The 13,097-nt window shown below is 45.0% G+C and overlaps 1 protein-coding gene across 1 annotated transcript in view; it reads left to right on the forward strand.

Annotated features, from left to right (window-relative positions):
- WASHC5 (WASH complex subunit 5) overlaps positions 1–12,994 on the forward strand; it is a 60,185-nt gene extending 47,191 nt beyond the window's left edge. The window contains exons 24-29 of the mRNA XM_025993441.2: positions 2,902–3,005; positions 3,823–3,952; positions 5,576–5,672; positions 6,374–6,527; positions 9,169–9,256; positions 12,588–12,994. Of these exons, the coding sequence (XP_025849226.1) occupies positions 2,902–3,005; positions 3,823–3,952; positions 5,576–5,672; positions 6,374–6,527; positions 9,169–9,256; positions 12,588–12,644 (630 nt within the window). The 3' untranslated portion in view covers positions 12,645–12,994. The remainder of the gene's footprint in view (positions 1–2,901; positions 3,006–3,822; positions 3,953–5,575; positions 5,673–6,373; positions 6,528–9,168; positions 9,257–12,587) is intronic.
- Positions 12,995–13,097: the final 103 nt, after the last annotated feature.

The raw sequence follows: 13,097 nt of genomic DNA on the forward strand, positions 1-13,097 counted from the left end.
CCCTTGGCTGCAGACAGTGCTAAACCGCTGCGCCACCAGGGCTGCCCTAAAATATTTTTTTTTAAAAAAAGAAATGAGTATGAAAGTACAATGAGAAGATTTAACTTGTTGGATGGAAATCTCAGTGACTTTAGAATTCGCTTGTCTGCTTTCCTGCCTTCACATTGGGGAGTCAGTTCCAGGGACCCTCTGTGTCTTCTGTGTGTCTTTCTCTCATCATGTGATGATCCAAGACAACAACGCTTTGTTGAACGCTCGTTCTGTGCAAAGCATCATCACTTACTATGAGACACAGGGTCAAAGGGAGCTCTAGCTGCCTCCTCAGAAAGCCCACTTACAGTCTAGTAGGAAAGAGTAGGTTTCCTGGCAGAAATCCAGTTCACACTTAAAAATATCACCTAGGGCAGCCCCGGTGGCGCAGTGGTTTAGCGCCACCTGCAGCCTGGGGTGTGATCCCAGAGACCCGGGATCGAGTCCCACGTCGGGCTCCCTACATGGAGCCTGATTCTCCTTCTGTCTGTGTCTCTGCCTCTCTCTCTCTCTCTCTCTCTCTCTCTCTCTCTCTCTCTCTCTGTGTGTGTTTCTATGAATGAATAAACAAAATCTTAAAAATAAATAAATAAATAAATAAATAAATAAATAAATAAATAAAAATAAAAATAAAAATATCACCTACCACAGGAAAAGCCTAAGCAGCTGTGGGAATATGGGGACATTCCATTCTCTTGTTTCCAATTATATTAGTTGTTCATTGAGAGAGTACTAATGGTGCCCCTGCCAGATTCACAATATATTTCCCATAATTGTAGTGACTTTTTTAGTTAACTTAGACTAGGTAACACAGACCCTTTGATTCGGCTGGATGTCCTCTTTTAGATATGTCTGACAGTCCCTTAGCCACTTGATTTCCAAATATTGAGAGCTTCTCAGACTAAGTTTCCAAGTGTTGGAAAATCCTTTAGGAGGAGTAGAGGATTACCTGAGGTTGGACAGACCTGAGCCTCAGCTCTGTGGGAACTTACAGGGAGGATTCGAAGGGGTTCCCCAGGGACTATGACAGACCTCCGTGAGTTGTAATTGCTGGTAATTCAGTAATAACCAAGTATTTGTCTGAGTCGGTGATCTCTACATGAAGCCTCAAGGACATATTTGTCCTTTTACTAATCTGGACCAGTGATTTCTGTTATTCTGTGCTGTTTGATGGTAGCCACTAGCCACATGTAGTTCCTGAGCATTTAGGATGTGGCCTGTGGGAATGAGAAACCGAATTTTAAACTTTATTCATTTTAATCAGTTTAAATGTAAAGAGCCACCTGCGGCTGTGGCTGCTGTACTGGTCAGTGCAACTCAACAGAAATGGAGAAAGACAATCCAGAGGTCACTCTAGACAGGAAAATAGAATGAGTGCACCACCTCCCAGGCTGGTCAGCCTCCAGAATCTTATTAATGGCTTGTAGGAAATGAGAACCAAAGAGGAAACATTGGTCACTGAGATTGAATATGTTCTAAAGAACAGCAGATTAGGTTAAACCGCCTGTATCTCTGCTTCTACTCCTAGACTGGTATTTTCGAGGGAATCCTGGACATAGAGTATCTAGAATTAAACAAGGAGTACGTGGGCCAGATAAAAAGTTAGAAGCACATTATTGAGTTGTCTGAGGGAACCCACTGTTTTCTTGGCCTTGCCCTGGTTTCATTTTTGAATAATAATATTTTTGTACTAATGAAAGGTTTCTTATGAGAACATTTTTTTTGGATTTTATTTTCTTCACATAAATGGAATAAAACCTAGTAAGAATAGTGATCAAAAGTAACACATTTGAGGTCATTTAAGACTTTTAACTGTTACAAGCTCTTTTTATCTAAATAAGATTTTTTTTTTTCTCTCTTAGAAAAGGCCTCTCTTTTCTTCTAACTTTTCTCTGCTCCCAGCCACTCAGGGATGGGTCCATTTCTCCCTCACTGTTGCTAGAATTATAGAACAGTTCCCCTTGTAGTGTCTTACACTCTTGTAAGACAGTGTTGATAGGCTTCACCAGATTCCCCAAGAGGTCCAAGTACCAGAAAAAGGTTAGGAACCCTTGGATGAGGGATTAGCATTGTTAGAAGAGGCTTTTGGGAAGATTTTATGTAGATTATTTCATAACCCAGGTTATTATATGATCTGTAATCCTAGGTGATGTGGATAGGCTTATATTCACCAAATTTTAGGCTAACAGAGCAAAATGGCATCCCTCGGACTCAAGAAAGTTCAGTTTTAGGGGATCCCTGGGTGGCGCAGCGGTTTCGCGCCTGCCTTTGGCCCAGGGCTCGATCCTGGAGACCCAGGATCGAATCCCACGTCGGGCTCCCGGTGCATGGAGCCTGCTTCTCCCTCTGCCTGTGTCTCTGCCTCTCTCTCTCTCTCTCTCTCTCTCTCTGTGACTATCATAAATAAAAATTTTAAAAAAAAAGTGATCTTACCAGTAAATAAATGATAAATAAATAAATGATTTAAACATATTAAATTAAAAAAAAAAAAGTTCAGTTTTGAACAGATAAAGGAAGAAGGACTTCTCATTAGCAGCTGCTAAGCTTGGAGAACTTATTTTAGAAGATCATAAATAGAGCTTCAAACCAGCCACCTTCAATATGTGATCAACTAAACATTAATGAGTCACTTTGTAAAATATCAGACTGGGGATATTTGAGGTTGGCATACTGGATCTAATCCAGACGTTCCTTACGGGGTCCCTTGTGCTCCATCAGAGATGACGCTGGTCTTAGCCATGGAACTAGTCCAGGAAATCCTTAAAATGTTGTGACCCTTCCAGTAAAACACTGTCATCTTTGTATCTGCCTCCTCACCATCACTTGGAAGTGCTGTATGTTCGAGTTGGTCTTCCTCTTGCTTGTTCACAGGTCGGACAGATGCAGATTCTGAGACAACAGATTGCCAATGAACTCAATTATTCATGTCGGTTTGACTCCAAACATCTGGCAGCCGCTCTGGAGAATCTCAATAAGTGAGTGCCAGCATCTGAAATACCACCCAGGGGCCTGGATTGTTCCTTATCGATCAGCACCCTAATTTCTTCAGTATTTAGTCTTTTATGTTCTTTTTGGGTAAGGAGGCTCTCTGAATTGATAGCTGCCTTCCCAGGGATAATCAAGTCTGTCTTTATAAGCCTCTTTCCTCAGCCTTGTCCCTTGGTCTTTGTCTCTCTCTCTCTCTCTCTCTCTCACTTACTCATTATTGATGGATTCATTTATTCAGTCCACATATATTGGTCACTTAGTACACATCAGACATTGTGTTAAGTCCTTGTACAGATTGAGAAAGCATTTATTACCAAAATCCATGCCTGAATTTCTGCAGGACTGAGTCACTGATCATCCAGAGGGCAGTTCAAAGTGTGCTAATTACCAGGAGTGGCTGTAGGCACACATCCCGAGCACAGTCAGATCCTCCATCTCACCAGCAACTTGCTCTCATTCCCAGCCTCTGCTTCCACATAAATAATCTTGTTTTTGCTGGTCAGTAAGTCTGCGCTATTGACAAAGCAGTTATTGAATATGGTTCAGTCAATTCATAAAAATTGGAATGATGCAAGCATTTGATTTGGGTGAACTCCAAAAGATAAAATAATTCTAGGTCAGTTTTTCTACTTTTAAACCAATCACAGGCACAGAAATGGAGAATTCGAAGGATCAAGCTCTCATTTTACAGATGAAACCGAGGCCCAGAAAGATCATATCGTAGCCTGTGTTAACTGTTGTATGAATTGCGTTCATCCCTGACGGTGATCCCTGCTCTGTGGTGTCTTGTCTTTGTTCACTTAGGGCTCTCCTGGCAGATATTGAAGCCCACTATCAGGACCCTTCGCTTCCTTACCCCAAAGAAGACAACACGCTCTTGTATGAAATCACAGCCTATCTGGAGGCGGCTGGCATCCACAACCCACTGAACAAGGTCAGCACCAAACTATGGAGCAGGGTGGTGGGAGGGGCGGGGCCACGGGGTGGAGGGCGGAGCTATGTGGTGGAGGGGGTCACATGGTGGGAGGGGTGGAGCGACGGGGGTGGGAGGGGCGAGGTTGTGGGACAGGCCGAGTGATGGGAGATGATGAGTGGTACCCATGGAGATTTGTTGCAGGTGGCAGATCACTTGCTAAAACATTGGGAGAACCTGGGTTCTAATCCTAGAACCTGCATTCCCCGCCTGCGTTCTAGCTTCCCACAAGTAATGGGATGATCACCCCTCCCCTGCCTGATTCGGGCCGGGGCAGTCAGGTGATTCAGTGTTTGCCACAGCTCCTTAGGAAGTGAGAAGTACTCTCATCTGTAGGAGATCGGTTTTAGGTTTGTCTGGGGTTTTGTATTTGAACTGCTGCTAAGTCATGGCATTGATCCTTGGTGCCCAAAGATGCTTCCCTCTTGGCTGACAGTAATCACACCCATCATCTGGGGCCGCAGACTCTCTTCTGCCATTCCGCCCCCCAGAAACCTCTGAGAGCTGAAAGTATTTTCACAAGCGGGTGCTGGGTCTCATTTGGTGGCAGGCCTCGTCCCGCACTGACATAAGGCTGGCTGTACTTCTGTGAATATTCAGGTTTTGATGCAGAAATACCGAGGACTTTGATGATAGGCTGTTACCCTGGACCCTTATTACCTTTCTAAAATCTGTAAAATAGGAAATCGGTATGATCCCCTGGGTTTGGGACAAAGGATGATGAAGCTGAATAGCAGCAAACATTTTGAGTGCCCACCCCAGGCCAAGCACAGTTACCTGGACTATGGGTGAGGTCACCTGGTCTCCGCCTCCCCGTGAAACGTGCCATTGTGTCACGTTCGTCCCGGGTAGAACATTTTATGAGTGAGGCTCAGAGCTGATGACTTCCCCAGGGTTCCAAGCTAGAAGTGCCGTAGCCAGGCAGTCTGAGCAGAGCTGGGGCTCCCAGCCAGAGTGCTGCCCTGCCTCCCAGGAACTGAGGGAGGGAAGCAGAGAGGGTAGGACGTGGCCAGGTATGTCCTGACCTTACTGTCTGCACTGGAGCTAGTGAATCACTAGCCCACTCCTTGACATTGCACAAGGGGAGGCAGATGACAAACGAGACAGCTGCTTGCTTGCTACCTGGGCAATTCCACTCACTGCTGTGTGGATCTTTCCTTCTTTGGTCCTGCCCTACCCTTTCCTCCACCACCACCACCCCCACACACACAAGCCCAAGCCTCTCCCTGCAGCTCTTGCTGGAAGTGACTGCATTTTGCTTTCCGTCCCATTCTTGCTCATCACCAGTTTCCCTCTCCCTTTGTGGACCACATCAAGAAGATTCCAGAGGACAGTAACTGCTAATGTCTAAGCAAAATTGCTCCCTTCCCAGAAGGGCTTGTTTTTTGTATAGGTACTTAGGATTGTAGGAGGCAGTGGTGTTAAATCCAACTCTGCAGGGGGCAAATTAATGGAACCATCCTCGTTTTCAGTAGTCCGAAGAGCACGTTGAAATAAAAATGGAAGCTTCCATTTGAACATGCAGTTCTGAGGTATTGGGCATTGGGAAGAAACTATCAATTTTTCTTTCCTTTCTCTTTGCAGATATATATAACGACAAAGCGCTTACCCTACTTTCCTGTTGTCAACTTCCTATTTTTGATCGCGCAGCTGCCAAAACTTCAGTACAACAAAAACCTAGGTACCGTGTGACATTCCTTGCAATAAGTCACAGTAACACAGGGACAGATTAACAGCCAACCAAACAGCTCTTTGAAGAATGCTGTGTCACCTGTGAGGTCTCTCCTTAGTCAAATTCGTGTCAATAAAAGGCACTTGTTTGGCCCTGTGAAGTACAGCATCCCTTCATGCAGTGTAGACAGTGCATTCATTTACCATTAGCCAAGGCTACGCCACCCTTAAGTTCCAAAGATTAACCAACTTGTAAAATGTGCAGGGTCATTGTTTCTCTTGTTTCTTTAATGTCCAAGTAGCTGATCAAGGTGTGAGAGAAACTTCTTGTGGTTACCATCCCATTCTCACAAGTGGTGTGTGGTATGAAAAGTAACAAGAGGGGCGCCTGGGTGGTTGAGTCGATTAAGTCTCTGCCTTTGGCTCAGGTCATGATCCCAGGGTCCCAGAATCGAGCCCCACGGTTAAGCTCCCTGCTTAGCCCATGGTGATTATAAAAATCAGTCACCATTTTATTAATGTTGCATCAGACCATTGGAAGCCTCCACCCGTCCTGGGCCTGATTCACACTGTAGTCCAGAGTTGTCATTCTCTCCTAGATAGTCGTCTGCCAGGGATGGTCCGGTCCCCAAACATTGTGACAGTCACAAACATTGCCAAAGACCAGCACTTCACTTGGTGGCCTGATTCCTAACTTGTCACTCCCCACAGGAATGGTCTGCCGGAAACCTGCTGACCCTGTGGACTGGCCGCCGCTCGTCCTGGGGTTGCTCACCCTGCTGAAGCAGTTCCATTCCCGGTACACAGAGCAGTTCCTGGCGCTCATCGGCCAGTTCATCCGCTCCACAGTGGAGCAGTGTACAAGGTACCGAAGGCCAGCCCAGAATAAAAGGAATTAGTTAATGTTATAGGGTGGGCTGTGCACCTTGCATCCCAAAGTCCTCTTATCATCTCCCTACTAGAGACAGAACCTGGCTGCTTCCCCTCCTGTGTGAAGCAAGTGAGGGCCCACCTTGATTGCAGCAGCTAAAGGTACCCTTCCCCCCACTTAGCTGCCCTGCTGGGGGAGCCCCCTCAATGCACTCCACAGTGATTTGGCAAGAATGAGGAAGTCGTGACCAGGGTTAGCCGCCCCCACGGGGAAGAGAGTGCAGGCCTGTTCCTCTGCTGTCCTGGGTGCTGTGCTCAGAGCTCAGGGAGCCCGAGCCCTCCGGGGGGCCACTGGCGTGGGCTGGCCCCATACCTGTCAGCTAGAGTCTGGGGGCACGCCCATGTCAGAGCCCGGGCACGGCCTGGGGTCGCGGCCTATGAGGAAACAGAAATCACACAGAAGTTCCTACTAGATACAAATGCTCATAAACCGTTTTTTCTACCCTGCCCCCAAAGTGTGGCTTTTCTGGGATAGAAAAAAAAGTTATGTGCATGAGATGCTGAGTCCTGAGCCTCCTTCTCTGTCACCCTAAAGGATCAGGCCCCTAAATAAATTCCTCTGGCATGTTGCACATCCAAAGTCTGGAAGATTACCACTTGGTCACTTTTGTCACCATAACTTAAAGACTAAGAGAATGACCTTCCAGGGCCTCACAAAGCAGCTCTCCCCAGATGGGATTTCAGGGGCCCCCGGCAGGAGTCCTTCAGCCTCTGCAGGGATCCACCCACCCATGAGGCACCATCACCTCTCCGGGCAGCACCGAATGCTGCTGGAAGCATGCTCGTCATGGGAGGGTTGCCGATTGTGACAAACGGAGAATCCCTTCCCGTCTCTGGGATGTCACTCATGTGCCTTCCTCGGTGCCCGGCAATTAGAATAAATGCAGCCTCCTTCCTTTGCTTCACCCCACATTGTGAACGTCAGGTTGTTGCCTTAGGGCTTCTTTCTCTTTAGATGGGCTGCGTCCACGTGCACCTGGTCACTCTGCTGTGGCTGCTCACCATGTCCATGACTTCTCCCCGGGGCTCCAGTTTGCCATTGACCATCTTAATATTTCCCAAGTTTGTACTGAGACTCTAAAAGCAGCTGACCCCTGGAGCGGACCACTGGGTCCTGGGTGGAGAGCCATGCAGCTGAAATCGCAGGACTAGGTTCCTAACCTCTGGTGTGCACACGAGGCTCCTAGGAACCTCAAATTCTTAAATCCTCACATCTTTTTCCCAAGAGCCTCAGTCAGGCTCATTCTTCCCCATCTTAGTTAATGGACCTAACAACAGACACTGGATGTTTTCTAGAACATGTGGTGAGACTTGCTTCAAACGGCAGACTTTTTTAACACTTGAAAAATAGAAGGTAGCTCAGAAGGAGGGAAGTCTCGGAAGCAAAATCACAGCAATTACAAAATGAGATCGGTTGCAGAGAAAGGCAGCAGGCACCTAAAAACCTAGCACCTCTGGCTCTGGACCACGAAGAGGCAGCCATGGGCTGCAGTTCAGGGGGGTACAGCATGACTGGGAAGAAACCTCCACTCATGGCCCCCCCAGCTGTAGCTCCCCATCCTTCAAGAGTTGGCAAGTCCTTCTTCCTGGCTCTTCTTCACTACTGGCTACAAAGTGTGGCTCTCAAGCCGCATGTTTCTGGGGACCCTGACAGAGGTCATCAGGAGACAGGTGCCAGGCTGCAGCTCCATGTTCCTGATTCGGCCAAGGGAAGTGACCTAAGGAATCATTAGGGAAATAGATCAGTAATCCAGTTCCATGAAATCCTTTGTTAATCAGAAAATGCCAATCTGTACCTAAATTGGAAATAGTTGTGTTAAAAACTCCTTCTGGTGTGCAGTAGGAATGTGCGCTCTGTAAGAAGACTGTTGTGTACTTTGCTGCGTTCCCAGCTCTAGGACAGTGCGTGGTAACACAGCTGTATGAATGGACAAGTGAGTAGGATCCCATATGGAAAGTCACTAGATGCTGTTTATTCGACCTTCAAATACAGAGTAATGTGCAGGTGCAATCACATGCTACAAACAGAAAACAAAGACACGACTCAGGCTTTCAAGGAAACCAGCATATGGACAACTGAAAATTTGAGAGCCTAGGGGGAAGATCCTAAGTGTAGTAATAACACAGGAAAAGGCCACCTGCCCAGAGGAGTCAGGGAGGACTTCCAAAGGAGGCAGAACCTGGAACTGGAAAGATGCCTAGAAGTTTACTTTCAACCACACGGACAGAGCAAGATGTAGCTGCAGAGACCATGGCATGGGGAGATGTGGCCTGTTCGGGGACCTGTGGGCTATGGAGTCATGAAGTGCCGAGGGAGTGAGAGAGAGGAGGCTGGACACCCGGTGGGCGCTACGTCGTGGAGGCCCATGCAAATCATTCGGCGCAGGCTTTATCTTCTTGATCGTGTTCTAAAGACCTGCCGGCAGGATGATGATAGGAATCAAGAGGATGTTCTAGAGATTTGTTTCTCCTTTGACTTCACTTAGTAATCTGTCATTTACTTAGTCTTTCAGTATTTTGACTGAGGTCTAGCATGTGCAAAGCCGTTAACTGATCCAGATTGTTCTCCGTTCCAGCCAGAAGATACCTGAAATGCCTGCAGATGTTGTGGGCGCCCTTCTGTTTCTGGAGGATTATGTTCGGTACACAAAGCTACCTAGGAGGGTAAGCGATAAAGAACATTACTAAAGCCCTTGTTGTAAAAAGATGGCATTATGCGTGGCCCTGGCCTCATTAGGAGTGGAGTCCGCTAGCTAGTCCCAGTGGATGCTCCCAGCCCCGAGCCCCTGCTCCGCCCCACGGCTGTGAGGGCTCCTCCCTTCACCCTGTGCTTCACAAGCCCAACTCACACCATTTCCCCACTCTTCTCACTCTACCACAGCCTCCTCCTGTGAGCCACTCACCCAGTCCTGGTCCTGGTCCTGGTTCCAGAGCAGTTCAGATGGGCAGTCCAGGACAGAAGTGGCCAGGGCAGGGAAATAATTGTGTGGTTGGTTTTTCTCCTGTCCACAAAAACCTGGTTCCCACAGCAAGTTTGATTGCGTTCACACCACACCTAAAATTATATTTGACCAGGGTTTCCGATAATGGCTTTGTTTTACCTTCTAAGGTATTCTTTCCTTTTCCTGTTTCACTAGTAATTCCACTTTGGCAAGTTTTAGCTCAAAGTACAGAGCTTGATACTAAAATATAAAAGAGTTTTGATAGCTTCTGAGAAGCCATTCTGATTTTTTTTAATTAGTATGTTAGGGATCAAAGGTACTTTTTTATAATGAAAGCCGATGTTTTAAAAATTAACTAGCAGCATTCCCATTAAAATCAGCACTATTACAGTAACACGGCCATACTGACTCACTGCTAGTTTTGTCGTACAGGTTCAAGGCAATAAAACAAGAAGTGACCATTTAAAAATGCATAAAGAAAGGAAGACAAATTTGTATTATTTATTGAGGATGTAATTGTCTTCCATGAAGTTCCACTAGAATCATGTGGAAAACTATTAAAATAGTAAGCATATAGAAAAGCAGATTAGACAATGTACAAGGTAAACAACACTAATAACCATTCAAAAATATGATGTGAAAAATATCCCATTCACAGAATTAACATATAAAATATAGCCAGGAATAACAATCCCTATTAGAAACACAGTTTAGAAAAAATAATTTAGAAAAAACTATAAAAATTCAAAGTCCATTTCTCTGAATGTGGAAACTCAAATAGTACCTCAAATAGGAGTTCTTATTATTTCAAGAATTATTACAGCTGTGATCAAAATCCCAGATAATTTTTTCACCTTGAGGGACGAGAAAATTTTTGAAAATTTTAAAGAACTCAGGCCAAATGTAGGATTTTTTTAAAAGAAGATATTAGGGACACCTGGGGTAGCTCAGTGGTTAAGCATCTGCCTTCGGCTCAAGTCGTGATCCCCGGGTCCCGGGATCGAGCCCCACATCAGACTCCCTGCATGGAGCCTGCTTCTCCCTCTGCCTCTGCCTCTCTGTGTCTCTCATGAATAAATAAATCTTTAAGAAATAAAAATAAGATATTAAAAACATATCAAATATTTTAAAATATTGTAAAACTACAAAAATGAAAATAGTGTAATACTAGTATGAAACCCAATGGATGGATCAGTAGACCAGAATATATAGTCTAAGAACAAATCCTGGCACATACAGTTGCATGTGAGGAAAAGTAGCCTATCAAATGAGGGAAGAAAGGAAATATTTTAGTCAGTAGTGCTGGCATAGTTAGTTCACTATGTGGTTAAAATTCAGCCAGCTAGTCTCTTCACATCTTCCATGTATCAAAATAAATTACAGGTCATGTGGAAAATGGAACCAATAAATTCAGAAATTTTACACAAATATGTATCAGCTCTCAGAAATTTCTATATAAACATCCAAAGGAGGAAATCATAAAGAAAATTTAGAGGTTTGATCTCTTAAGAATGCTGAATGTAACTAAACAGTTCTGTCAAATGTCTCTTAATTTAAAAAAAAAAATGGGGAAACTATTAACAAAGGACTGGTTTTCTCGATTTATAGCATGTTCTTTTAGATCAGTAAGAAAAAGAACCAATCCAATAGAAAAAACAACTGGGCAAGGGGTAGTAACAGTTAGCTTTCAGGAAAAGAAATACAAATAGCAAATAAACATTTGTAAAAATGTTCAGCCTTAATTCAAGTGTCACAAATCCAAATAACAGAAAAATTCCTGTTTCCACTAATCCAGTTTTTCACTCCAGTTGGTAAAAAGTTAAATGTTGAGTTCACACTGCCTGGAAGGGTTTGGAGAAATAGGACTTCTGAGAACTGTCAATGGTAGTGTGGATTGTTTATCCTATGGGAGGGCAATTTGGCTTTATTTAAAAAAAAAAAAAAAAAAAAGGGCAGCCCGGGTTGCTCAGCAGTTTAGTGCCGCCTTCGGCCCAGGGCATAATCCTGGAGTCCCGGGGTTGAGTCCCACAACAGGCTCCTGCATGGAGCCTGCTTCTCCCTCTGCCTGTGTCTCTGCCTCTGTGTGTCTCTCATGAATAAATAAATAAAATCTTTAAAAAACAACAACAAAAACCTTCGGATAAACTCACCTGTTCCCAGCAGTTCAACCGCCTAGAATATCTGCTAGATATATGAGCGCAAGGTAACAAGATATATGTGCAAGGATGTTTTTAAGACTTAGCAGAGGTAAAGGATACAAGGTTATGTGATCCTAGTTTTGTTTTTTTTTTTATGTGATCCTGATTTTGTGTGTGGGCATGTGCAAACTAGAGGGACTCATTATAGAGTAATTTTATTTATTCAAGTGTCAGTTTGTTTTCTATAAGGGATTGAGAGATGATTTCTTTTTTTACATTCCTCTGTATTTGCTAAATTTCCTCTAAATAGCAGGTGGTATTTCATAATCGGAAAAAAAAAATTAAACGTCACTTTGAAAAACTGCCCATTTCTAGCAGTTGGAGGTGCCGTGGCCCTGCATTCTCCCATTCGCCCTTCTCCACCACCCCCTCAGGGCTTCCCCAAGAGCAGGCAAGGAGGATGGCATGCTTTGGAGGCCCACCCTCCTCTTTGCTCTCTAGCCTGTCACTTGCTGTTCTTTGGTCATCACACTTCACAACTGTGAAGTGAGCTGAGCTGATCTGTTGGCACTTCCCAGGGGCACACACGTTCCCCGCAGCCCCAAGTGCCTGTGAGCCCCGGGCGTTTGGCAGGTGTGGAGGTGAAGAGCGCTGCATCGCAGCCCCTGCTGCCCCTCGGCTTGGCAGTGCCGGGAAATCTGACCCCAGTGCCAGGAAATCTGACCCCGGGCGAGGAACAGCAGAAATACAGGCCAGCAGTTCATGGAGTGGCCCACCCGCCTCTGCCTCCAGCCCTTGCCTGTCACTCACCTTGCTCCAAAGGATATTTTCATTTAACTTTTGTTTGTAGAATTCTGAATTTGTTCCGAATTCTCCTGCTAGGAATCACTTAACGCTCCTGTTTTATTTCTTTAGGTTGCCGAAGCACATGTGCCTAATTTCATTTTTGATGAATTCAGAACAGTCCTGTAATTTTTTTTTGACATCTGCTCCTTCGGTCAAAGGATGGCCCTTAAATCTGCCCATTACTGAAATGAATTTAGAAGTGAAGAGACTCAGCTGCTCACAGAACTGCATTGTTCCCCCCCTCAATGGTGAGAAACATGGGATACTCTCAGTAAGATGCATCTCACGGCCCTAGTTAATGTAATGGTTTCAATCATGGTATTATATGCAATTTGTATCATGTAGAAGCAGAACACACTTTTGTACTGCCTCTTATAAATGCTGAATGTAATTGTTACGTATAAATCCATTTAGTTTTGTGTTCTAAAGAACTATTTGTGCGACTCTGGATTTTCAGTAAAATAGTACTGCCAGTACCCAAAGTTGTCCTGCGTTTGATTACAAAGTTGTATATTCATCCTGTAAAAAAGAAAAGTTCTCTGGAAGGTAAGAGGCGAATTGGATAGGTCCCGTGGGTGC

This window comes from Vulpes vulpes, chromosome 13 (genome assembly GCF_048418805.1).
Source record: "Vulpes vulpes isolate BD-2025 chromosome 13, VulVul3, whole genome shotgun sequence".
Taxonomy (NCBI): domain Eukaryota; kingdom Metazoa; phylum Chordata; class Mammalia; order Carnivora; family Canidae; genus Vulpes; species Vulpes vulpes.